This window comes from Tamandua tetradactyla, chromosome 22, assembly GCF_023851605.1.
Source record: "Tamandua tetradactyla isolate mTamTet1 chromosome 22, mTamTet1.pri, whole genome shotgun sequence".
Taxonomy (NCBI): Eukaryota; Metazoa; Chordata; class Mammalia; order Pilosa; family Myrmecophagidae; genus Tamandua; species Tamandua tetradactyla.
Genome location: NC_135348.1, coordinates 40,343,560 through 40,368,546, shown reverse-complemented (window position 1 = coordinate 40,368,546; position 24,987 = coordinate 40,343,560). Strand labels below are relative to the sequence as shown.

The 24,987-nt window shown below is 38.1% G+C and overlaps 2 protein-coding genes, 1 long non-coding RNA gene and 1 pseudogene across 5 annotated transcripts in view; 1 reads left to right on the top strand and 3 right to left on the bottom strand.

The window, feature by feature from the left end:
- The first annotated feature begins 5,691 nt into the window (after positions 1-5,691).
- LOC143666340 (translationally-controlled tumor protein-like) lies at positions 5,692-6,902 on the top strand. The gene has a single exon (XM_077140069.1). The coding sequence runs from the start codon at positions 6,433-6,435 to the stop codon at positions 6,874-6,876; it is 444 nt and encodes a 147-aa protein (XP_076996184.1). The 5' UTR covers positions 5,692-6,432; the 3' UTR covers positions 6,877-6,902.
- A 359-nt stretch (positions 6,903-7,261) lies between these two features.
- LOC143666343 (uncharacterized) overlaps positions 7,262-24,987 on the bottom strand; it is a 34,320-nt gene continuing 16,594 nt past the window's right edge. For 2 of the 3 annotated variants that reach the window (XR_013167539.1, XR_013167538.1), the window contains one exon: positions 7,262-9,793. This is a non-coding gene — a long non-coding RNA (uncharacterized LOC143666343). The remainder of the gene's footprint in view (positions 9,794-24,987) is intronic. The other variant, XR_013167540.1, reaches the window with a different exon arrangement.
- LOC143666334 (eukaryotic translation initiation factor 4H) lies at positions 20,597-21,563 on the bottom strand. The gene has a single exon (XM_077140059.1). The coding sequence runs from the start codon at positions 21,505-21,507 to the stop codon at positions 20,761-20,763; it is 747 nt and encodes a 248-aa protein (XP_076996174.1). The 5' UTR covers positions 21,508-21,563; the 3' UTR covers positions 20,597-20,760.
- LOC143666118 (ribosomal protein uL24-like pseudogene) lies at positions 22,582-23,407 on the bottom strand (annotated as a pseudogene).

Sequence of the window (24,987 nt, the reverse complement as noted above, 5' to 3'; positions counted from 1 at the left end):
TTCCACTCACTGATCAAATCACTCTGGGATTCATCAGGGCATCACTCTGGACAAACCAACAAAATCTCATGTCCTACCTGAGATTCCAAGTACTTATGGCGTTCAAACGATCTACATAAGTTATATTAGGAAATGCACTAGTGAAAATATAAATTTTGTAACAAATAAACATTTTTTGCTTTAAGTCTCACACTTAAGGTGACATTTTAAAATATTAATTACCATCTATTTTCAGCACCCTGCAATAATGACATTCCTTTCAAACACAAGCATTCTTAGCATGCAAACATTCCATACATAGTATACAACCAATGACTCACAATATCATTACATAGTCGTATATTCATCCCCATGAGTGGGATGACAGTTGCCTACCCAAAAGAAGATTTCTGAAGACAGAAGGCTAACTCAAAGACAGCCACTGTTTTATTTCTTTCTCATGAGAGAGGGCACCCACCAGATAAGCGGAAGCAGGTGAGCATGCAGGCTTTGCACGGTAACAAAGATTATACAGGCCCCCTGATGCAATTGCCCCCTCCCCCTGCTCACCCATTCCCCCAGTTGGGTGGGAGTTGTGGGCTTACAGTCTTGAATGCGAAAGCTAATCCCATTAGGAAGATACACAACCCACCCTTAGGAAGGTCTGAGGTTACAGCTACAGACCCCTTGTGGACATGGATTCAGGAAAGTGGACCAGCCTAGAGGAATGCAAAATTTAGCTTGTACTTATTGGGACTTAAACAAGGAACCAGGATGTGGGAGGTTGGACAAGCAGATCTGGGCCATTTAGTTGTTTCTTGAGAAGAGGCATTTTCCCTATTTTCCTCACGCATGATCATTTCTTAGAACTTTTGCATCACTCCAGAAAAGGAAATAAAAAGAAAAACTCATACATCCCATACCCCTTACCCTTCCCTCTCATTGACCATGAGTATTTCCAATGACCCAGTATATCATAACCTTTGTCCCCCCTATTATTTGTTTATTTTTTATCCATTTTTTTTTACTCATCTGTCCTTACCCTAGATAAAGAGACCATCAGACACAAGATTTTCACAATCACACAGTCACATTGTAAACGCTATATCTTTGTACAGTCATCTTCAAGAAACAAGGCTCCTGGAAACTTCCCTTTAGCCACTCCAATACACCAGAAACTGAAAAGGGATATCTATATAATGCATAAGAATAACCTCCAGGATAACCTCTCAACTCTGTTTGAAATCTCTCAGCCACTGACACTTTATTCTGTCTCATTTCTCTCTTCCCCCTTTTGGTCAAGAAGGCTTTCTCGATAGACAATAAAGACTCACATGGTATAATCTAGGAATGCCTAGAGTGTACAATGATAGTGACTAAATGTACAAATTAAAAAATGTTTTTGCATGAGGAAGAACAAAGGAATGTCAATATTTCAGGGTGTTGGAAAAGATGGTAATTCATATTTTAAAACTTTAACTTATGTGTAAGACTAAAGCAAAAAATGTTTATTTAGTACAAAATTTATATTTTGACTACTGTGTTTCCTAATATAACTTATGTGGACAGTTTACTTCAACACCATAAGTACATGGAACCTTGAGTAGGGCATGAGATTTTGTAGGTTTGTCCAGAGTGATGCCCAGGTAAATCCCAGAGTGATTTGAACAGTGAATAAAAAAGTATTTGCATGATGATCATACATCTATGTGATGATATTGAGAATTACTGATTGCATATGTAGAATGGAATGATTTCTAAATGTGTTAATTTTTTTTTAATTAATTAAAAATAAATAAATAATGGGGGAACAAATGTTAAAAATAAATTTAGTTTAAAATGCTAGTGGTAAATGAAAGCGAGGGGTAAGGGGTATGGCATGAATAGTCTTTTTTTTTCTGTTATCGTTTTATTTCTTTTTCTGTTGTCTTTTTTATTTTTTTCTAAATCGATGCAAATGTTCTAGAAATGATGAATATGCAACTATGTGATGATATTAAGAATTATGGATTGTATATGTAGAATGGAATGATATCTTAATGTTTTGTCTGTTAATTTTTTTTAATTAATAAAAAAATTCTAAAAAAAAATGAACATCTAAAAAAAAAAGTATTTGCAAAGTTCCCTTAGGGGAATGATGAGAAAAGGGGAAAATTGAACTTCCTCATTGGAGAACTCCTGATATTGTCACAAGCAGTGGGGACAACCAAAGCAATAGGCCAAGCCCTCAATCTTGGGGTTTGTTCCTATGAAACTTATCCCCACAAAGGATAGGCTAAGCCTACTTAAAATTAGGCCTAAGAGTCACCCCCTGTGTTAGTTAGGGTTATCTAGAGAAACAGAATCAACAGGGAATACTTGCAAATATAAAATTTATAAAAGTGTCTCACGTGACCGCAGGAACGCAGAGTCCAAAATCCACAGGGCAGGCTGTGAAGCCGACAACTTCAATGGAGGGTCTGGATGAACTCCACAGGAGAGGCTTACCAGCCGAAGCAGGAATGGAACCTGTCTCCTCTGAGTCCTCCTTAAAAGGCTTCCTGTGATTAGATTAAGCACCACTCATTGTAGAAGATACTCCCCTTTGGCTGATTACAAATGGAATCAGCTGTGGATGCAGCTGACATGATCATGATCTAATTCTATGAAATGTCCTCATTGCAACAGACAGGCCAGCACTTGGCCAACCAGATAAACAGTTACCACCACTTGGCCAAGTTGACACATGTCCCTGATCATGACACCCCCAGAGAACCTCTTTTGTTGTTCAGATGTGGCCTCTCTCTCTCAGCCAGCATGACAAGCAAACTCACTGCCCTCCCCCTATGTGGGACATGATTCCCAGGGGTGTGGACCTTCCTGGTACCGCAGGATGGAAATCCTAGAGTGAGCTGGGACTCAGCATCAAGGGATTGAAAAAATCTTCTAGACCAAAAGGGGGAAGTGAGAAATGAGACAAAATAAAGTGTCAATGGCTGAGAGATTTCAGAGTCGAGAGGTTATCCTGGAGGTTATTCTTACGTATTATATAGATATCACCTTTTCAGTTAAGATATATTAGAGAGGCTGGAGGGAACTGCCTGAAAATGTAGAGCTGTGTTTCAGTAGCCATGTTTCTTGAAGATTATTGTATAATCATATAGCTTTCACAATGTGACTGTGTGATTGTGAAAACCTTCTGTCTGATGCTCCTTTCATCTACGATATGGACAGATGAGTAAAGCATAGGATTAAAAATTAATAAATAACGGGGAACAAATGTTAAAATAAATTTAGTAGATTGAAATGCTAATGAAAAGGGCTTGTAAGGGGTAAAGAAAAAATAGGGGGAACAGGCAAAAATATATTGGGTAGTTGGAAATACTAGCTGTCAATGAGAGAGAGGGGTAAGGGGTATGTATGTATGAGTTAGTTCCTTTATTCTTTTTATTTCTTTTTCTGAATTGATGCAAATGTTCTAAGAAATGATCAGGTGATAAATATACAACTATGTGATGTTATTATGAGTTATTGATTATATACCAAGAATGGAATGATCATATGGTAAGAATGTCCGTGTCTGTATGTTGTTATGTTTAAAATAAATAAAGAAAGAAAAGGCTTTCTCAATCCCTTGATGCCAGGATTTCTGTCTCACATTGCCAGGGAGATTTACACCCCTGGGAGTCTTGACCCACACTGGGGGGAGGGTAGTGAGTTTACCTGCCAAGCTGGCTAAGAGAGAGAGGCCACATCTGAGCAATAAAAGAGGTTGTATGGGGGTGACTCTTAGGCCTAATTTTAAGTATGTTTAGCCTGTCCTTTGCAGGAATAAGTTTCATAGGGACAAACCCTAAGATTGAGGACTCACCCTATTCATTTGGTTGTGCCCACGGCTTGCAAGAGTATCAGAAATTCTACAAACAGGGAAATTGAACCTTTTCCCCTTTCTCCCTCACTCCTAAGGGGACTTTGCAAATACTACTTTATTCACAGTCCAAATCACTCTGGGATTTATCGGGGCATCACACTAACCTGGACAAACCAGTAAAATCTCATGTCCTCTTCAAGATTCCCTGAACTTATGGTATTCAACTAAACTGACCGTACAAGTTAAATTAGGAAATGCACTACCCAAAATATAAATTTTGCACCAAATAAACATCTCTCCCTTTAGTCTCATACAGAAGTTGAAGTTTTAAGATATGGACGATATCATTCTTTATCCAGTTTTCTGATACACCTTAGTCCTATCCAGATCAGCTTCATTCATATCTCTACTTGATGTTTGATCACTTTTTCAACTTTTTAAACAGTTCCTGTATGGGGTACTGCTGACTTTCATAGCTTTGGAGCTCTGACTCTGAGTCTCAGATGTCATATAAATACCCGAAGAAAAACATAATATTGAATGAAAGATGCAAGATACCAAAAAATACCTAAGAGTATGATTCACTTATAATAGTAAATGATAGGGTGCTTTTTTCCACACATCATCCCATTTCAACATCTTGTAATGTTAACATTCATTTCGGAAAAAAAATACATTATGCAAACTAGAGTCTACAGTTAATAGTAAACATTGTAATATACTTCCACTAAATGTAAGAAAGGCAATATACCAAGGCTAAATATCAATAAAAGGGGGCTAGAAGGGAGGGGTATGGGATTCTTGGTATTGGTGTTTTTTCTTTTTATTTTTTATTCCTCATTTTTGTTCCTCTTCCTCTTCCTCTATATTTGCAGAAAAAATGGAAAAGTCCTCATATAGATTGTAGTGGTGAATGCATAACTAGTGATTATATTGGGAATATAAATAATAAACAGAAATAGGGCGGGCCGCGGTGGCTCAGCGGGCAAAGTGCTTGCCTGCTATGCCGGAGGACCTCGGTTCGATTCCCGGCCCCAGCCCATGTAACAAAATACGGAGAAACAGAATACAATAAAAACAAGAAAATGTTTAAAGATGTTTCCCTTTCTTCCTTCCTTCCTTCCTTCTATCCTTCCTTCCTTCTCTCTGTCTTTCCTTTAAAAAAAAAAAAAAATAAAAAAAAAAAAAATAAACAGAAATAATGGGAGGATAAGGGGAATGGGATGTTTTGGGTGTTTTTTTCATTTTAATTTTTATTCTTATATGCATTTTTTTGGAGTAATGAAAATGTTCAAAAATTGATTGTGGTGACCCAGGCACAACTATGTGATGATACTGTGAACCACTGATTGTACACTTTGGATGATGTTCTAGTTTGCTAGCTGCCAGAATGCAATATACCAGAAAGGAATGGCTTTTAAAAAGGGGAATTTAATAAGGTGCTAGTTTACAGTTCTAAGGTTGAGAAAATGTCCCAATTAAAACAAGTCCAATAGAACTTCCCTAGAAACATTCCATAGAAATGTCCAATCAAAGGCATCCAGGAACAGATACCTTGGTTCAAGAAGACCAATGAAGTTCAGGGTTTCTCTCTCAAGTGAGAAGGCACCTGGTGAACAGGGTCAGGTTTTCTCTCTCAGCTGGAAAGGCATGTGACAAACATGGCATCATTTGCTAGCTTTCTCTCCTGGCTTCCCTTCATGAAGCTCCCCAGGAGGCATTTTCTTTCTTCATCTCCAAAGGTCGCTGGCTAGTGGACTCTGCTTCTCATGGCTATGTCGTTCTGCTCTGCTCTCTCTGAATCTCTCTCATTCTCCAAAATGTTTCCTCTTTTATAGAACTTCAGAAACTAATAAGACCCACCCAAATGGATGGAGACACACCTCTAGCTAATCCAGTTTAATGATGACTCAATTAAATCTCATCTTCAGGGAGATGATCTAATTATAGTTTCAAACATACAGTGCTGAATAGGGATTAAAATAAGTGGTTGCCTTTACAAAATGGGATTAGGATTAAAACATGGCTTTTCTAGGGTACATGCATCATTTCAAACCAGCACAGATGATTATAGGGTATGTAACTGTATCTCAATTAAATTGCATTAAAAAACCTGCATACTTAGGTGATAAGCTATAAAGAAAAACAAGAAGGCAGTTACCTTTCAAGGTGGGGAAAGCATTGTGATTGTGCAGGGACACGAGGATTTTCATTCTTAATCTGAGTGGATTAAGAAACAAAAACATGGTTGTTTTCGTTATCCATTTATTTGTATTTCTGTGGGTCTTGTCTTTTATTTGGGACTTTTCCACGTATGTTAAATTTCATTAAAAAAATAAGGCTAAAATGTAAAAATAACAGGAAGTAGGTAAAAGTTGGAAGGTAGAACATAGGGTCATGTGTAATATTCTCACATTGCAGACTGGGGATATAAGAGTTTCTGTCTAAAATTAATGCAAGAACAAGTAAAAGTATGTTAAAGTTTCAAAGTGAACAGCAGAAAAACTACAGATATAAAAAACTGGGAAGGCTCCTGCCACACCAGCACCACAACTGCCTCCCTCCAGCCACCATCATGATCATCTACGGGGACCTCATCAGCCATGATGCGATGTTCTCCCATATTTAAAAGATCCAGGAGATGGTGGACGGGGTGTGCCTGGAGGTGGAGAGGAAGATGGTCAGTAGGACAGAGGGTGGCACTGATGATGCACATTGTGGAAAAGCCTCTGCTGAAGGCCGAGGGTGAAGGTACTGAAAGCACAGTCATCCTTGGTGTTGGTATTGTCATGAGCCACCACTTGCAGGAAACCAGCTTCACAAAGGAAGCCTACAAGAAGTACATCAAAGATGACATGAAATCAATCAAAGGCAAACTTGAAGAACAGAGACCAGAAAGAGTAAAATCTTTTATGACAGGGGCTGCAGAACAAATCAAGCACATCCTTGCTAATTTCAAAAACTACCAGTTCTATATTGGTGAAAACATGAATCTGGATGGTATGGCTGCTCTCCTGGAATACCGTGAGGATGGTGTGACCCCATAGATGATTTTCTTTAAGGATGGTTTAGAAATGCAGAAATGTTAGCAAACTTGGCAATTCCTTGGATCTCTCACCTGTCATCATAACTGGCTGCTGCTTTTCATCTGCACAACACCAGGACTTAGACAGATGGACTGATGCCAGCTTGAACTCATTCATTTTTACCTTAATTTATTTGGAGCGGAGGCATTGTTTTGTTGCTGTTTTGTTTTGTTTGTGTGGGCAGGCATGAGGAATTGAACCCTGGTCTCCAGCACGTAAGCGAGAATTCTGCCCCTGAGCCACCACTGCACTGCCTAAGGTATTGTTTTTAAAAAGACATGTCATGTAGGTTGTCTAAAAATAAAAATGCATTTAAACTAAAAAAACAAATTTGGAGGAAGATGGGGGAAAGGCTTAGGTAAATGTACTAAATCCTCATGTTTTATTGAGGGAAGTAAAAATTAAAAGATGGTAGCTCTGGGGACGTAGGATTCAGTGAAGTAGGGCTTCTTTTTCAGTATAAGCACCTTGAACACTATTATACCATTTGTTTTTATCATGTACATATATTAATCAGATTTTCAACAAAATCACACTTTATTTTTTTATTTTTTAGTATTGGGGAACAAATTTAAGGAAAAAGAAAGGCAGTATTTTCTGTTAAAAGTTAAGAGTATTAACTATGTAAAACTATGGGGGCAAATTGCTTGGGCTGAAATCATTGCTTTGTCATTTTTAAAAATATTTATTGTGAAATATAAGATATATACAAAAAAGCAATAAATTTCAAAGTACATTGTAGCAAGTAGTTATAGATTTCTGAGTTTGGTATAAGTTACTGTTCCACAATTTTAAGTTTTTCCTTTGAGCTGCTCCAAGACACTGGAAACTAAAAGAAATATCAATATAATGATTCAGCAGTCATATCCATTAGTTAATCCTATCTTCTCTGTTACAACTCCTTCTTCTACTGTGATCCTTCTCCAAATCTTTAGAGGTAATTGTGCTCTTCCCTTACTAACTTCTTCATGTTGGAAAGGGTGTGAATATTATGGGATAGGAAGATGGCCATGTTCTTGGAGAGCCTGGCCCCCCTGAGTTTCAGGATTTATCAGGCCTAGGAACCCACCTGGAGGATGTAGGTATCTGGGAAGTAATCTCAGTATGTGAAACTTTGAGGAAACTCAGATAGAGCCTTAGGTGTTCTTCAGGGTTTACAGAAATGGTTTTGGTTGGTGTTTGGCAAACCCTTGTAATTAGCAGTATCTAGCTAAAGCATGCATAAGAGTAGCTTCCAGAATAGCCTCTCAGTGCTTCTTATCTCTAATTGAAGCCTCATCTATTTTTTTTATTTCCTTAACAGTTATTGTATGTAGTAATGCTGACTTTCAGAACGGCAGACCTCCAACTTTCATTCTTATGTATCACACAGATAGCCACAGTTCTGGGGGCTGCTAGGTTATACATACAGAGCACAGCCTGTCAAAATCTAGAAATAACACTAACAGTTCTGGACTAAATGTTACTACTTTAAGAACTTAAATCTAGGCCCCAATTTTCTTATAGGTATTCTCTAAAAGAGACCACACAATAGTGTTCTTTTTTTCTGGCTTATTTTACATCACATAATGTCCCCAAGGTTAATTCACCTCATTGCGAGCCTCACGACTTCATTCCTTTCTGTAGCCACATGATATCCCATCAAATGTATACACCACAGTTCGCCATTCTACTTCTCAATGTATCCTTCAGCCACCTCCACCCACTGGACATCATGGATAATGTCCTAAGTCAACAATCCATGGCTCAGATTATGCTCACATAGATGTATAATCATCAGCACTCTAATTTTTAGATAATTTTCATTGCTCTAAAGAGAAAAATTACTGATAGCACATCCTCAACAAATAGAACATCCAAACCTCCCCTTAACTCTTGTCCTTCCCCCCAGCCCCAATTATTTACCCCTGGTACTGCTGTGGTACTGCTTATGTTGTCCTGTTAAATACAGAACACAGCATGCAGTAGTAGCTTTCCCCCTATACTCCTCTATTAGTGAGTCTTTGTACAAGTTTCATACTTTTGAAGTAATTCATGCAAGATCTTATATTTGTAATGTTAATTATGGGATACGTAGCTCTATACAACCACTTTCAATCATGTTTACCTTCAATATGGCAAAATATTTATAAACCTACTAATGAACCACCTTCAGTTTGATCCATTCCCTTACATTTAAGTTCAACATCATTAGCTATCTGTTCACCCATCTCTAGTTTCTGTGTATCTCTAGGTCCTCCATACTCTATATTATAAGCCTCTGAGTTTAACTTTACCAAGGTCATAATAGCAAAATCTTTCACTATCTTTTTTGTGTCTGGCTTATTTCACTCAGCATTATGTCTTCCAGGTTCATTCATATTGTCAATATGCTTCGGGATCTCATTTTGTCCCACTGCTGCACAATATGTGTATGTGTATATATGTGTGTGTGTGTGTGTATGTGTGTGTGTATGTATGTATATGTATATACCACATTTTGTTTATGTACTCATCTGTTGATGGGCACTTGGATTGCTTTCAACTTTTGGCAATTGTGAATAATGCCACTATGAACTTTGACATACAAAAGTGTCACTGCTTTCAACTCTTCTGTGTATGCACTAAGTAGTGGTATTGCTGGGTCATAGGGTAACTCAATATTTAGGTTTCTGAGGAACCACCAAGCTGTCTTCCATAGTGGCTGTACCATTATACATTCTCACCAGCAGTGTATAAGTATACCAATTTCTGCACATCTTCTCCAACATTTGTAGCTTCCTGTTTGTTTAATAGCAGCCAGTCTTATAGATGTGAGGTGGTATCTCATTGTAGTCTTGATCTGCATTTTCCTTATAGCTAATGAAGATGAGTGTCTCTTCATGTGCTTTTTAGCCATCTGTACAAACAATGAACAAACATACAAACATTCTTGACATGATTACAATCAATGGCTCACAATATCATCACATAGTTGTGTATTCATCTTCATGATCATTTTTTTGAATATTTGCATTTCTCCAGCAAAAGAAAGAAAAAGAAAAACTTATACATGCCATACCCCTTGCCACTTCCTTTCATTGACCACTAGTATTTCAATCTACTCAATTTATTTTAACCTTTTTTCCCCTATTATTTGTTTATTTCTTATCCATATTTTTACTCATCTGTCCATCTCACAGATAAAAGGAGCATCAAACACAGGGTTTTCACAATCACATAGTCACATTGCAAAAGCTATATCATGGGTGGGCCACGGTGGCTCAGCCACTGACACTTTATTTTGTCTCATTTCTCTCTTCCCCTTTTTGGTCAAGAAGTTTTTCTTAATCCCTTGATGCTGAGTCCCAGCTCATTCTAGGATTTCTGTCCCACATTGCTAGGGAGGTTTACACTCCTGAGAGTCATGTCTTACACAGAAAAGGGAGGGCAGTGAGTTTGCTTGCCGTGTTGGCTGAGAGAGAGAGGCCACATCTGAGCCACAGAAGAGGTTCTCTGGGGATGATTCTTAGGCCTAATTCTAATTTTAAGTAGGCTTAGCCTATTCTTTGCGAGGATAAGTTTTCATAGGGACAAACCCCAAGACTCAGGGCTCAGCCAATTGATTTGGTTGTTCCCACTTGCAAGAATATCAGGAATTCTCCAAATGGGGAAGTTGAATTTTTTCCCTTTTCTCCCCATTCCCCCAAGGGAACTTTGCAAATACTACTTTATTCACAGTCCAAATCACTCTGGGATTTATCGGGGCATCACACTAACCTGGACAAACCTACAAAATCTCATGTCCTATTCAAGGTCCCACGTACTTATGGTGTTCAATTAAACTTCTCATATAAGTTATATTAGGAAATGCACTTTTACAAAGTCTTTTGAGGCACAAAAAGATTTGATTTTGAGGAGTTCCCATTTATTTATTTATTTTTTGTTTCATTGTTTGTGCTTTGGGTGTAAAGTTTAGGAAGCTACCGCCTGTCACCAAGTCTTGAAAATGTTTCCCTACATTTTCTTCTAGAAGTTTTATAGTGGTTGCTCTTATATTTAGGTCTTTGATCCACTTTGGAGTTAATTTTTATATAAGGTATAAGGTAACAGTCCTCTTTCATTCTTTTGGCTATTGATATCCAGTTCTCCCATGCCCATTCATTGAAAAGACTATTTTGCCCTAGTTCTCTGATTTTAGGGGACTTGTGTTGACCATAGATTTCATGATGCATTTCCACATTCTTGATTCGATTCCATAGGCCAATACTTCTATCTTTGTGCCAGTATCATGCTGTTTGTAGCTCTATAGTATGCTTTAAAATCAAGAAGTATTCATCCTTCCAATTCTTCTTTTTAAGGATATTCTTTTGCTATATGAGGTCTCTTTCCCTTCCAAATGAATTTAATACCTAGCTTTTGCAAGTCTTCAAAGTAGCTGGTTGGAATTTTGATTGGTATTGTGTTGAATCCGTTAATCAATTTGGTACAGTTGACATCTTAATTACATTTAGCCTTCCTGTCTATGAGCAGGGAATGCCTTTCTACCTATTTAGATCCTCTTTTAGTAATGTCATACCGTTTTCTGCGTACAGGACCTTTACATCCATGGTTGAGTTTATTCCTAGATCCTTGACTTAGTTGCTACTCTGAATGGATATTTTCCTTGTCTCCTTAGTGAGGTCATTGCTTGTGTATAGAAACATTACTGATTTTTGCACATTAACCTCATATCCTGCCATTTTGCTGAATTTGTTTATTAGCTCAAGCTTTCTTGTAGATTTCTCAGGATTTTCCAAGTACATTATCTGTAAATAATGAAAGTGTTACTTCTTCCTTTCTGATTTGGATGGCTTTTATTTCTTTTTCCTGCTTGACTGCTCTGGCTAGAAAGTCTAGTACAATCTTTAATACTACTAGTGACAGAGTGTATCCTTGTCTCATACCCAGACTTAAGGGGAATGCTTTCTGTCTCTCACAATTGAGTATGATGCTGGCTCTGGGTTTTTAATATATGCCTTTCATCATATTGAAGAAGTTTCCTTCCATTCCTACCTTTTGAAGTGTTTTGGACAGAAAAGGATGTTGAATTTTGTTGAATGCTTTTTCATCAACCGAGAAATCATATGATTTTTTTTCCCTTTCAATTTATTAATGTGCTGTATTACACTGGTTGATTTTCTTGTGTTGAACTACCCTTGCATTCCTGGCATAAACCCCACTTGGATGTGGTTTATACTTCTTTTAATGGGTCATTGGATTTGATTTACTAGTATTTCCTTGAGAATTTTAGTGTCTATATTCATTAGGGAAATTGGCCTGTAGTTTCCTTTCTGATAGCCTCTTTACCCAGTTTTGGTATTAGAGTGATGTGAGCTTCATAAAATGAGTTAAGTAGTGTTCCTTTTCCTTCATTTTTTTGGAAGAGTTTGAGCAGGATTGGTGGTAGTTCTTTTTGGAATGTTTGATAAAATTCCCCTGTGAAGTCATCTGTCCCTGGGCTTTTCTTTTTTTTTTTTTTTTTTTTTTTTTATTATGTAAGGTTTTCTTTTATTTAAAAGATCATTCACAAAATACCATATCCATAGATTTACTTTCTGTCATATAGCTGAATGTGTTAAGTGTTTGGAATTCCATTCTTACATTTAAAAGTCAACTGGACTGCCCAGAAGTTTTAGATGAATTTGTTTTGTTCTTAATCTTTTTCCACATTGAAGATGTAAGTAGGTCATCTGAAAGCATCAGGTTTGATTACAACCACATAATGCATGTCTTTCTTAAATTAAGTATTGGTGTTACACAAATGGTTCTTATCTCAGAAGCAGAAAAGAGGTGGAAGGAAAGAAAGGAGTGAGAGTTCTGTAAACTGCTGAGCCCCTGTGATAAAGAAGTAAGAAAAGGCAAGTGGCCACCTGGCCCTCCGGCATTCTGGAGAGGGCCTCTCTTCCTCAGCTTCATCTCTAGTTTCTCCAGCTGTGGGAGGACCCTGAATTGCTCCCCATGGACAGGCTGGGACTTGGGTATTAAAAGAATTTTTAATTTGTTTGCATGTAGGTGGTTCAAGCTCAAAAGCTACTGCCTGGTCCCCTACCCCCAGGTAAGGGCTGAACACTGTACATGGGAACAATAAGCTTTGCCCCAAAGATGCAGCAGCAAATTTAATGATTTAGAGCCACCTACAAATTATTGTAAGGTTTCTGACAGTTCTGCATAGCAAAATTTTCAGTTCATCAAGTGAAATAAAGTGCCACATTCTAGGTTCATTTTCACTATAAATTTAAGGGATGGTGGGAAGCACAGTGTCTTGTTACTTATACTGGGAAGAGATAAACACAAGGGAGAGATGCAAAATACACAGACAAGACAGATCTGGAAAAAAAGCAATTATCAGTGCTTTCAAGTGAGCCCAGCATAACTCCACCATGACCACTCAATCCTGCTAAGCACCATTTCCCAGCGGAAATGAAATGAGATGGCAATCTGCTACATCTAGACAGCTCGAAGAGTCTTCTGACAAACCTGGTGAAAGGAGTGAACTAGTTTGGACTTGGTCTTGAAAGAGCTCTAATGAAAAATGTAAATACATCAGTGTATTCAATTTATCTTCTATGTGAGCTCCCCACCAACATTTCACAAGTCTCTTCTTTTAGGTTTCACTGTTTGCAAGGTGAGCCTCTTATGCTTGAATAATCCATTTGGGGAAGGCGTAATGGAGACAGGGCTACCTATAAATGGGGAGAGGACGGAATTTGCAAGGTACCAATAGATATTTTATCCTTGTTTTGAAAACAAAGTGTCTCAAATTCTGTATGATAATTGCTGAATAAAAACAAGATGCTATTGGTAGAGCCACGAGAAAGCCAGCAGACGCCGCCATGTTCGCCATGTAACCTTCCAGCTGAGAGAGAAACGTTGAACATTGTCAGCCTTCTTGAACCAAGGACACCTACTAGGGGAGTAGAAACGATACAGAAAGCGCCCAAAGCCACAACAGAGATAAAAAAGACAGCGTACCCCATCCTGGAACGGCTGGCTGGCTGAGAGAAGCAGCTCGGGTGAGATCGCCGAGGCGCGCGGGCCTTACCGGGCGGGGTGGCAAGCGGCCGGAGTTACTCCCTTCCCCCTTCTCGGGCCGGCTGGGAGAATTGGAGAGGCGGTCCCCTGAAACAAAGACGGCTGGCGCCCACACCACGCGCAGCCCCCGGACCAACTGAGAGAATTGGATCGGAAACCCCCAGGCCGCGGAGAACGGTGACGGGTGGGGGAGGCCCCTTCCAAACCCGTGACTCCCGGGGAACGTGCACTCTCTCGGGCGGGCCGCTGCCGCTGGCACCCTCCCGCCACGCTTGTTGCCCAGGGCCGACTAGGAAATTTGGACGGGCTCTTTCCCTGGCTGTGGCGACCAGCAACCCTCCCTGCGTTCGGACCCCGGGCCGGCTCAAGCCGTTTCGGCTAGCGAACCCCCAGGACGGCGAGAGTTTTCCAAAGTTTAAGGTCCCACAGCACCTTTTACTGGTGGGACCCGCAGACAAACGGGTGCCACGAGCGCCACCTACTGGGCAGGATAAGAAAAACAGAACCCAGAGATTTCACAGAAAAATATTACAACCTTGCTGGGTCCAACACAAAGAGAAATCTGAATAAATGCCCAGACGCCAGCAGTAGAAGATAACTGTCCACGCTCAAAAGATTGAGAATATGGCTCAGTCAAAGGAACAAACCAATAGCTCAAATGAGACACAAGAGCTGAGACAACTAATGCTGAATATACGAACAGAAATGGAAAACCTCTTCAAAAATGAAATCGATAAATTGAGGGAGGACATGAAGAGGACATGGGCTGAACATAAAGAAGAAATAGAAAAACTGAAAAAACAAATTGCAGAACTTATGGAAGTGAAGGATAAAGTAGCAAACATAGAAAAAATAATGGATAGCTACAATGATAGATTTAAAGAGACAGAAGATAGAATTAGTGATTTCGAGGATGGAACATCTGAATTCCAAAAAGAAACAGAAACTATAGGGAAAAGAATGGAAAAATTTGAACAGGGTATCAGGGAACTCAAGGACAATATGAACCGCACAAATATACGTGTTGTGGGCGTCCCAGAAGGAGAAGAGAAGGGAAAAGGAGGAGAAAAACTAATGGAAGAAATTATCACTGAAAATTTCCCAACTCTTATGAAAGACCTAAAATTACAGATCCAAGAAGTGCAGCGCACCCCAAAGAGATTAGACCCAAATAGGCGTTCTCCAAGACACTTACTAGTTAGAATGTCAGAGGTCAAAGAGAAAGAGAAGATCTTGAAAGCAGCAAGAGAAAAACAATCCATTACATACAAGGGAAACCCAATAAGATTTTGTGTAGATTTCTCAGCAGAAACCATGGAAGCTAGAATACAGTGGGATGATATATTTAAATTACTAAAAGAGAAAAACTGCCAACCAAGACTCCTATATCCAGCAAAATTGTCCTTCAAAAATGAAGGAGAAATTAAAACATTTATAGACAAAAAGTCACTGAGAGAATTTGTGACCAAGAGACCAGCTCTGCAAGAAATACTAAAGGGAGCACTAGAGTCAGATACAAAAAGACAGAAGAGAGAGATATGGAAAAGAGTGTAGAAAGAAGGAAAATCAGATATGATATATATAATACAAAAGGCAAAATGTTAGAGGAAAATATTATCCAAACAGTAATAACACTAAATGTCAATGGACTGAATTCCCCAATCAAAAGACATAGATTGGCAGAATGGATTAAAAAACAGGATCCTTCTATATGCTGTCTACAGGAAACACATCTTAGACCCAAAGATAAACATAGGTTGAAAGTGAAAGGTTGGGAAAAGATATTTCATGCAAATAACAACCAGAAAAGAGCAGGAGTGGCTATACTAATATCCAACAAATTAGACTTCAAATGTAAAACAGTTAAAAGAGACAAAGAAGGACACTATATACTAATAAAAGGAACAATTAAACAAGAAGACATAACAATCATAAATATTTACGCACCGAATCAGAATGCCCCAAAATACGTGAGGAATATACTGCAAACATTGAAAAGGGAAATAGACTCATATACCATAATAGTTGGAGACTTCAACTCACCACTCTCATCAAGGGACAGAACATCTAGACAGAGGATCAACAAAGAAATAGAGAATCTGAATATTACTATAAATGAACTAGACTTAATAGACATTTATAGGACATTACATCCCACAACAGCAGGATACACCTTTTTCTCAAGTGCTCATGGATCATTCTCAAAGATAGACCATATGCTGGGTCACAAAGCAAGTCTTAACAAATTTAAAAAGATTGAAACCTTACACAACACTTTCTCGGACCATAAAGGAATGATGTTGGAAATCAATAATAGGCAGAGTGCCAGAAAATTCACAAATACGTGGAGGCTCAACAACACACTCCTAAACAACGACTGGGTCAAAGAAGAAATTGCAAGGGAAATTAGCAAATACCTCGAGGCGAATGAAAATGAAAACACAACATATCAAAACTTATGGGACGCAGCAAAGGCAGTGCTAAGAGGGAAATTTATTGCTCTAAATGCCTATATCAGAAAAGAAGAAAAGGCAAAAATTCAGGAATTAACTATCCATTTGGAAGAACTGGAGAAAGAACAGCAAGCTAACCCCAAAGCAAGCAAAAGGAAAGAAATAACAAATATTAGAGCACAAATAAATGAAATTGAAAACATGAAAACAATAGAGAATATCAATAAGGCCAGAAGTTGGTTCTATGAGAAAATCAATAAGATTGATGGGCCCTTAGCAAGATTGACAAAAAGAAGAAGAGAGAGGATGCAAATAAATAAGATCAGAAATGGAAGAGGAGACATAACTACTGACCTCACAGAAATAAAGGAGGTAATAACAGGATACTATGAACAACTTTACGCTAATAAATACAACAATTTAGAGGAAATGGACAGGTTCCTGGAAAGACATGAACAACCAACTTTGACTCAAGAAGACATAGATGACCTCAACAAACCAATCACAAGTAAAGAAATTGAATTAGTCATTCAAAAGCTTCCTAAAAAGAAAAGTCCAGGACCAGATGGCTTCACATGTGAATTCTACCAAACGTTCCAGAAAGAATTAGTACCAATTCTCTTCAAACTCTTCAAAAAAATCGAAGTGGAGGGAAAACTACCTAATTCATTCTATGAAGCCAACATCACCCTCATACCAAAACCAGGCAAAGATATTACAAAAAAAGAAAACTACAGACCAATCTCTCTAATGAATACAGATGCAAAAATCCTCAATAAAATTCTAGCAAATCGTATCCAACAACACATTAAAAGAATTATACATCATGACCAAGTAGGATTCATCCCAGGTATGCAAGGATGGTTCAACATAAGAAAATCAATTAATGTAATACACCATATCAACAAATCAAAGCAGAAAAATCACATGATCATCTCAATTGATGCAGAGAAGGCATTCGACAAGATTCAACATCCTTTCCTGTTGAAAACACTTCAAAAGATAGGAATACAAGGGAACTTCCTTAAAATGATAGAGGGAATATATGAAAAACCCACAGCTAATATCATCCTCAATGGGGAAAAATTGAAAACTTTCCCCCTAAGATCAGGAACAAGACAAGGATGTCCACTATCACCACTATTATTCAACATTGTGTTGGAGGTTCTAGCCAGAGCAATTAGACAAGAAAAAGAAATACAAGGCATCAAAATTGGAAAGGAAGAAGTAAAACTATCACTGTTTGCAGATGATATGATACTATACGTCGAAAACCCGGAAAAATCCACAACAAAACTACTAGAGCTAATAAATGAGTACAGCAAAGTAGCAGGTTACAAGATCAACATTCAAAAATCTGTAGCATTTCTATACACTAGTAATGAACAAGCTGAGGGGGAAATCAAGAAACGAATCCCATTTGCAATTGCAACTAAAAGAATAAAATACCTAGGAATAAATTTAACTAAAGAGACAAAAAACCTATATAAAGAAAACTACAAAAAACTGCTAAAAGAAATCACAGAAGACCTAAATAGATGGAAGGGCATACCGTGTTCATGGATTGGAAGACTAAATATAGTTAAGATGTCAATCCTACCTAAATTGATTTACAGATTCAATGCAATACCAATCAAAATCCCAACAACTTATTTTTCAGAAATAGAAAAACCAATAAGCAAATTTATCTGGAAGGGCAGGGTGCCCCGAATTGCTAAAAACATCTTGAGGAAAAAAAAACGAATCTGGAGGTCTCGCGCTGCCTGACTTTAAGGCATATTATGAAGCCACAGTGGTCAAAACAGCATGGTATTGGCATAAAGATAGATATATCGACCAATGGAATCGAATAGAGTGCTCAGATATAGACCCTCTCATCTATGGACATTTGATCTTTGATAAGGCAGTCAAGCCAACTCACCTGGGACAGAGCAGTCTCTTCAATAAATGGTGCCTAGAGAACTGGATATCCATATGCAAAAGAATGAAAGAAGACCCATCTCTCACACCCTATACAAAAGTTAACTCAAAATGGATCAAAGATCTAAACATTAGGTCTAAGACCATAAAACAGTTAGAGGAAAATGTTGGGAGATATCTTATGGATCTTACAACTGGAGGCGGTTTTATGGACCTTAAACCTAAAGCAAGAGCACTGAAGAAGGAAATAAATAAATGGGAACTCCTCAAAATTAAACACTTTTGTGCATCAAAGAACTTCACCAAGAAAGTAGAAAGACAGCCTTCACAATGGGAGACAATATTTGGAAATGATATATCAGATAAAGGTCTAGTATCCAGAATTTATAAAGAGATTGTTCATCTCAACAACAAAAAGACAGCCAACCCAATTACAAAATGGGAAAAAGACTTGAACAGACACCTCTCAGAAGAGGAAATACGGATGGCCAAGAGGCACATGAAGAGATGCTCAATGTCCCTGGCCATTAGAGAAATGCAAATCAAAACCACAATGAGATATCATCTCACACCCACCAGAATGGCCATCATCAACAAAACAGAAAATGACAAGTGCTGGAGAGGATGCGGAGAAAGAGGCACACTTATCCACTGTTGGTGGGAATGTCAAAGGGTGCAACCACTGTGGAAGGCAGTTTGGCGGTTCCTCAAAAAGCTGAATATAGAACTGCCATACGACCCAGCAATACCATTGCTAGGTATGTACTCAAAGGACTTAAGGGCAAAGACACAAACGGACATTTGCACACCAATGTTTATAGCAGCATTATTTACAATTGCAAAGAGATGGAAACAGCCAAAATCTCCATCAACAGAAGAGTGGCTAAACAAACTGTGGTATATACATACGATGGAATATTATGCAGCTTTAAGACAAGATAAACTTATGAACCATGTAATAACATGGATGGACCTAGAGAATATTATGCTGAGTGAATCCAGCCAAAAACTAAAGGACAAATACTGTATGGTCCCACTGATGTGAACGGACATTCGAGAATAAACTTGAAATATGTCATTGGTAACAGAGTTCAGCAGGAGTTAGAAACAGGGTAAGACAATGGGTAATTGAAGCTGAAGGGATACAGACTGTGCAACAGGACTAGATACAAAAACTCAAAAATGGACAGCACAATAATACCTAACTGTAAAGTAATCATGTTAAAACACTGAATGAAGCTGCATCTGAGCTATAGGTTTTTGTTTTGTTTTGTGTTGTTTTGTTTTGATTTTACTATTATTACTTTTATTTTTTTCTCTATATTAACATTCTATATCTTTTTCGGTTATGTTGCTAGTTCTTCTAAACCAATGCAAATGTACTAAGAAATGATGATCATGCATCTATGTGATGATGTTAAGAATTAATGATTGCATGTGTAGAATGGTATGATCTCTAAATGTTGGGTTAATTTCTTTTATTCCGTTAATTAAAAAAAAAAAAAAAGAGAAGGGATAATTGGAGATGAAGGGATACAGACTGTACAACGGGACTGGATATAAAAACTCAGAAATGGACAGCACAATACTACCCAATTGTAATGCAATTATGTTAAAACACTGAATGAAGCTGCATGTGAGGTATAGGTTTTTTGTTTTTGTTTTTTTTGTTTTTTTTCTTTCTATTATTGTTTTAATTCTTATTCTGTTGTCTTTTTATTTCTTTTTCTAAATCGATGCAAATGTACTAAGAAATGATGAATATGCAACTATGTGATGTTATTAAGAATTACTGATTGTACATGTAGATTGGAATGATTTCTAATTGTTTTGTTAATTCTTTTTTTAATTAATAAAAAAAAAAAGTACATTGACAAAAAAAAAACAAACAAAAAAAAAAAAAAACAAGATGCTATTTAATTTTCCAGTGACTTCATCTGTTCTTTTCTTGGAAGTCACAGCACTACAGAACTCAACATGCAGGTCCAAAGAGAGACACTGAGGAAAATCAAAGGAAAAGACTGGCATCTGGCCAGTATGTCTAAAAAGTAAAAAAGAGAAAGCAAAGGAGAAAAAGGAAGCAGCACCTTCACTGAAAGAACTGCCCACGTGCTTGCTGGCTGCCTTGGTTCCTCTACGGAATCCATGTGCTGTCTGCAAGATGAGGAGCAGGAAGGGAAAAAGGACAGAAGGAAAAAATGGGGAAGGGGTGGTAGAAAAAGGAAAAAAAAAAAAAGCACAAAACAGGCACTAGATAGATATAGCAAAGCCAAGAATGTACTAAAAACCACTTGTTAACAGCTGACATGCACTCACAAGCTCTGTGTTTCCGTTGTGAGAAAGAAGGACAAAGGTCAGGTGCGGGAATGGTAACTGCAGGACAGCCAGCCCAGGGGCTAACCTGGCTGCCCCCACCCCACGCCCCATTCCCGACGCCAGCTCATTCCTGCTCTTTGTGAACGACTTCCTCTCTGGGCCTGGCTCCCCCGAAGATAGCAGAGTTGGGATTGGCTACTTGATTGAGGGGCGTGCCAACTGTTCGAGGTTTAAGCTGGAGTCGTGGTCTCTGTGCTCTTTCCTCTTCTGTTGGTTCTCTGAAATCCATGTTGGATCCACGAAGGGGTGGGCCGTCTCTAAACCGACTCCCCATGGGAGGGCCTGTTCGCCGGTCACCTGGGCGACTCCCTCCCCTGCCTCCCAAGAAGTCATCCCTGAAACCGGAATTGAAGTCATCCCGGGAATCCCATCCACCTCTAGATTCTCGAGAGCCACCCATTCCTCTGTCGTCTGGTCCACCTTTCCTGAATCCAAAGCCGCCTTTATCTTGTTTTCTGCCTTCTGCAATGTCCACACGCAGTGACCGATCACCCAACAGTGCACCATCATACGTCAAAGCTTCCTTAAGGGAATCCACCTCATCAAATTCTACATAGCAGAATCCTTTAAATTTGTCTGTGTCTTTGTCTCTGACTAGCCGTACACTCCTTATGCTGAGATCCTTAAAGATAGCATCGATGTCGCCCTGAACTGTGTTAAAAGGTAGATTTCCTACATATGCTGTGTAGGGGGGCTCTGTGGGCAGCTCCTTCTGGCTTCGGGAACCATGGCCACCAGCACTACCGCGGGACCCTCTGCCGCCGCCGAAGCTGCTGTAGGCCCGATCGTCGTAGGTATCGAAGTCCGCCATTTGCCGTCTCCGCTCCGAGAGGAACCAGCGGGCTTTTCTTTGTAGGAAGATGTTTGATGATTGATTTAATCTCTTTATTCATGATTGGTTTGTTGAGATCTATTTCTTCTGGAGTCACTATAGGTTGCTCTTGTGTTTCTGGGAATTTGTCCATTTTATTTAAGTTGTCTAGTTTGTTGTTATATAGTTGTTCATAGTATCCTTTTACGATTTTATTATTTTTTTCAGGGTCCATGGTAATGACCTACCTCTCACTTCTGAATTTATTTGCATCCTCTCTCTTTCTTTCTTTGTAAGCCCTGCTAAGGGTCCACTGATTTTACTGATTTTCTTTTTTGTTGTTGTTGTTCTCCAATTCATTTATTTCTACTCCAGTATTTGTTATTTCTCTTCTTCTGTTTGCTTTGGGGAAAGTTTGCTGTTCTTTTGCTAGTTCCTCCAGGTGAGCACTTAAGTCCTCCGCCTTTGCCACATCCCATAAGTTCTGATATGTTGTATTCTCATTTTCATTTCTCTTCAGATATTTATCAATTTCTCTAGTAATTTCTTCTTTGACCCACTGGTTGTTTGGGAGTGTGTTGTTTAATCTCCATATATTCGGGAACATTCTGGTTCTTTGGTGGTTATTGATTTCCAGCTTCATTCTGTTGCACTCAGAGAAAGTGTTTTGAATAATTCCAATCTTACTACATTTATAAAGACCTGTTTCTGTGTCCAAGTATATGATCTGTCCTGGAGAATGTTCCATAAGCACTAGAGAAAAATGTATATCGAGGTGTTTTGGGGTATAATGATCTATATATGTCTGTTATAAATCCATTTATCTAATTAAGTTCTCTATTTTGTTGATCCTCTGTCTGTTTGTTCAATCTATAGAGTAGAGTGGTGGTGTACTGAAGTCTCCCATCATTATTGTTGAAATACCTATTGCTCCCTTAAGTTTTGTTTTTTAACGTTTCCAATTTTTACTCATAAAATTATTAATCAAAACTGCAAAAGTAGATTTATACAGGCACATTATCAATAACAAAACAAGATAGAAATGAAATATTCCAGAGACATCTGGAAAAGTTCCAAAGGAGCACAAAGCTAGGCTAAAATATACAGTTAAACCAAGGCTGTGCAACAGGATACATTCATTCTTGCATTTTCTCAATAAGTTCTTCCTTATATTTGCCTTTCTCTTTTCCAACTTGTCGAGATTTGGCTTTGCATTCAGGAATTTTTTTCTAATCTTTATCCAGTTTTAGCCTGGTGATAAGCACCTTAGTCAGGTGAATGCCCACATGGCATTAGCCTTTTCATGTTGCTCCCTTTTAAGGCACACGACAAACTTCTTTCCATACATCTGGACTACTTTGCCAATTTGGTGACTTTTGTAGTGTCCTCAGACAACTTGGACCTTGTTGTCCTTGCAAATGGGCATGGAGCAGACATTGTATTTTTGCCACAGCCCCTTGGACAGTGGGGACAACCTGATCTTCCTACGCATGTTTGAAGGAGCATTGATGTAGCATTTGCAGTTTTTGCTGTGGTCAGAGGTCACAAAGGAGTTGAACTTCATGGTGATGGTCTAGTGCCAATGAGCTAATTTCATGTACTTGCTCTCTTAAATTTCACCAATGTTTGCCTCTGGTACTTTAGAGCTTCTTTAATTGAGTATAAACATTTATGATTGTTATTTCTTCTTAGTGAATTGTCCTTTTCATTAATATGTAGTGTTCTTGAGTCTTATGATGTCTTTACATTTAAAGTCAATTTTGTCTGATATTAGTATAGCTACCTCTGCTTTTTTTTGGTTACAGTTTGCATGGGACATCTTTTTCCATCCTATCACTTTCAATCTATTTGTGTCCTTGTATCTAAGAAGAGTCTCTTGTAAGCAGCATTTAGATGGATCTTATTTCTTTTTTTTTTTTTTAACTTTTTTTTTTATTAATTAAAAAAAGAATTAACAAAACAATTAGAAATCATTCCAATCTACATGTACAATCAGTAATTCTTAATAACATCACATAGTTGCATATTCATCATTTCTTAGTACATTTGCATCGATTTAGAAAAAGAAATAAAAAGACAACAGAATAAGAATTAAAACAGTAATAGAAAGAAAAAAAACAAAAAAAACAAAAACAAAAAACCTATACCTCACATGCAGCTTCATTCAGTGTTTTAACATAATTGCATTACAATTGGGTAGTATTGTGCTGTCCATTTCTGAGTTTTTATATCCAGTCCCGTTGTACAGTCTGTATCCCTTCATCTCCAATTATCCCTTCTCTTTTTTTTTTTTTTTTTAATTAACGGAAAAAAAGAAATTAACCCAACATTTAGAGATCATACCATTCTACACATGCAATCATTAATTCTTAACATCATCACATAGATGCATGATCATCATTTCTTAGTACATTTGCATTGGTTTAGAAGAACTAGCAACATAACCGAAAAAGATATAGAATGTTAATATAGAGAAAAAAATAAAAGTAATAATAGTAAAATCAAAACAAAACAACACAAAACAAAACAAAAACCTATAGCTCAGATGCAGCTTCATTCAGTGTTTTAACATGATTACTTTACAGTTAGGTATTATTGTGCTGTCCATTTTTGAGTTTTTGTATCTAGTCCTGTTGCACAGTCTGTATCCCTTCAGCTTCAATTACCCATTGTCTTACCCTGTTTCTAACTCCTGCTGAACTCTGTTACCAATGACATATTTCAAGTTTATTCTCGAATGTCCGTTCACATCAGTGGGACCATACAGTATTTGTCCTTTAGTTTTTGGCTGGATTCACTCAGCATAATATTCTCTAGGTCCATCCATGTTATTACATGGTTCATAAGTTTATCTTGTCTTAAAGCTGCATAATATTCCATCGTATGTATATACCACAGTTTGTTTAGCCACTCTTCTGTTGATGGAGATTTTGGCTGTTTCCATCTCTTTGCAATTGTAAATAATGCTGCTATAAACATTGGTGTGCAAATGTCCGTTTGTGTCTTTGCCCTTAAGTCCTTTGAGTACATACCTAGCAATGGTATTGCTGGGTCGTATGGCAGTTCTATATTCAGCTTTTTGAGGAACCGCCAAACTGCCTTCCACAGTGGTTGCACCCTTTGACATTCCCACCAACAGTGGATAAGTGTGCCTCTTTCTCCGCATCCTCTCCAGCACTTGTCATTTTCTGTTTTGTTGATAATGGCCATTCTGGTGGGTGTGAGATGATATCTCATTGTGGTTTTGATTTGCATTTCTCTAATGGCCAGGGACATTGAGCATCTCTTCATGTGCCTCTTGGCCATCCGTATTTCCTCTTCTGAGAGGTGTCTGTTCAAGTCTTTTTCCCATTTTGTAATTGGGTTGACTGTCTTTTTGTTGTTGAGATGAACAATCTCTTTATAAATTCTGGATACTAGACCTTTATCTGATATATCATTTCCAAATATTGTCTCCCATTGTGAAGGCTGTCTTTCTAC

Excerpts from the sequence above, each read along its gene's own strand:
- LOC143666334 (XM_077140059.1), bottom strand. The coding sequence starts at position 21,507 with ATGGCGGACTTCGATACCTACGACGATCGGGCCTACAGCAGCTTCGGC.
- LOC143666340 (XM_077140069.1), top strand. The coding sequence starts at position 6,433 with ATGATGCGATGTTCTCCCATATTTAAAAGATCCAGGAGATGGTGGACG.